Source organism: Anarrhichthys ocellatus, unplaced genomic scaffold, assembly GCF_004355925.1.
Source record: "Anarrhichthys ocellatus isolate YVR2014 unplaced genomic scaffold, GSC_Weel_1.0 scaffold12, whole genome shotgun sequence".
NCBI classification, from domain to species: Eukaryota; Metazoa; Chordata; class Actinopteri; order Perciformes; family Anarhichadidae; genus Anarrhichthys; species Anarrhichthys ocellatus.
In genome coordinates, this window is record NW_022280042.1 from 4,344,460 (window position 1) to 4,346,584 (window position 2,125).

Sequence of the window (2,125 nt, forward strand, 5' to 3'; positions counted from 1 at the left end):
TATATATGTGTGTGTGTGTATATATGTGTGTAATATATAAGCATTGGTGGTTCAGTGGTAGAATTCTCGCCTGCCACGCGGGAGGCCCGGGTTCGATTCCCGGCCAATGCAAACACTTTTTTGCACACATATATATATATTTTATTTTTTTTTTGGTGTAATTGCATATAGTGGGGCGGGGGGGGGAGAGGAAAATTTGAAGCTGCCCACAAAGTTTTAACAATGAAGGAAATAATGTATATTTTTATTCACAATCATGAGTGTAAGAAACACTTTCTTGCAGGGAATACCATCTTGTCACTCTAATGCACGTGTCAAACTCAAGGCCCGCGGGCCGAATCCGGCCCGCCACATCATTTTATGTGGCCCGCGAATCCGCCAGCAAAAAAAAAAAAAGTTTTTTTTTTTTTTTTTTTATTTTGGAAAAAAAAATTAAAGTTAGACTTGGAAATAAAAGTATCCCCATGGTCGAAATTATGAGATAGAAAGTTGAAATTATGAGATAGCATGTTGTCTGTGACATTACAACAGGTGGACAGGAGAGGGAACAGCCCGTAAAGAGGTTTTCCAACAAGTGATTTGAGTTGAAAAAGATCAACAAATAATCCCAAAATGTCCACGAAGAGAAAAATTGATGCAGAGGGAAGAAAATGTAATGAAAGATGGGAAAGTGAATACATGTTTGTGCTTCAAGGAGAAAAACGGGTCTGTCCTCTGTTATGAGGCGTGTCGGTGATGAAGGATACAATTCACGTCGGTATTTTGACACCAAACACGGAGCTAAATTTAGCCTCCAAGAAAAACATAAAATTGTGCAAGAATTAAAAGGCAGACTGCAATCACAGCAGAATATATTTAGAAAAGCTACAACCCAGTGCATGCTAAAGGTATGTGACCAGGTGTGATACAGACTTTTACAAATGTCAGTTTGTGAAGAAACACCATCACAGACCGAGTTCATGAACCTAGCAGCAATCTAACAACACAGCTAGCTAAGAGACGAGCAGGTACTCGTCTTCTTCATTAGCTGTTGATGAAATCACAGACAACACGGACACAGCGCATCTATCCATGTTTATAAGACCTGACTCTCAGTGAGGAGCTCTTGGATGTAGCTGCCATGCACGGGACGACGACGGGGACAATAGTGATGCAGAGCAGTGACAAAAATAGCTTTGAACAAAGTTAATGTAATAACTTGTGTTTGATGATATTTGTCTTTGTTATTTTCTTTAATAGTTTGATCTTTGATAGAGTAATGTGGGTTTCTTAACCCTAAATTAAAATGATTTATGTTATAATAACAGAAATGTGCTTAAATATCATTTTACATTTATATAACTGCATATACAATATTTTTACACTTGAATAAACAATAATCAAATGCAGAGACAGTTATTTACCAATATGTTAGGGAGTAGTTACAGTTATACAGTCTTACAGTTACAACCGGCCCTTTGAGGGAAACCGTGATGCTGATGTGGCCCGGAGTGAAAATGAGTTTGAGACCCCTGCTCTAATGCATTGTCCTAGAGTTACTTGTCCTGGTGTCTGTAGTTAGACAGGTTCATGTGTCAATGTGATCTTACTGTTGTTCCTTTGTATGCACACTTCCCACTGAACACCAGTTTGCTTGTGTTTGACTGCCTGGATTTTATCCCCACCCCCACAGGGCGCGCTGTCCTTACATAACGACTGTGACGGCACCGACTACGTGTTTACCCTCAAAGGAGTGGGAGAGCCCCCCCTAGCAGTGGACCATGTGGTATTACAGTGCTCTGTAGGTCAAACAACACACACACAGATCGCTGTCCCCAACTACAGCCAGAACAAACTCACTCTCAAGGTAAAAGCAGACATGCAAATAACTCCCACACATACTGTTGCTTGCTTGTGAACAAGGTTTACTCTTTTGCAAACTCTGTCTTGTGTCTGTGTACACGCACGCACACACACGCACAGGTGGTGACAGACCTATCTGTTGTGGGTGGCCCTCCCTCTCTGGAGATCTACCCTGGTCATAGCGCTCAATACACCCTGGCTGTGTCACCATGGAAACGAGGAAAACAGACAGGTGAATCCCCACCCCCCCCCCCCCCCCCCCCCCCCCCCCCCCCCCCCCCCC

General features: G+C 42.4%; 1 protein-coding gene and 1 non-coding gene across 2 annotated transcripts in view; both read left to right on the forward strand.

Annotated features, from left to right (window-relative positions):
* LOC116386320 (cilia- and flagella-associated protein 47) overlaps window positions 1–2,125 on the forward strand; it is a 40,421-nt gene that overhangs the window by 29,114 nt on the left and 9,182 nt on the right. The window contains exons 52-53 of the mRNA XM_031852432.1: window positions 1,673–1,846; window positions 1,963–2,074. Of these exons, the coding sequence (XP_031708292.1) occupies window positions 1,673–1,846; window positions 1,963–2,074 (286 nt within the window). The remainder of the gene's footprint in view (window positions 1–1,672; window positions 1,847–1,962; window positions 2,075–2,125) is intronic.
* trnag-gcc (transfer RNA glycine (anticodon GCC)) lies at window positions 41–111 on the forward strand. Its single transcript has one exon. It is a non-coding gene; the product is annotated as a tRNA-Gly (tRNA).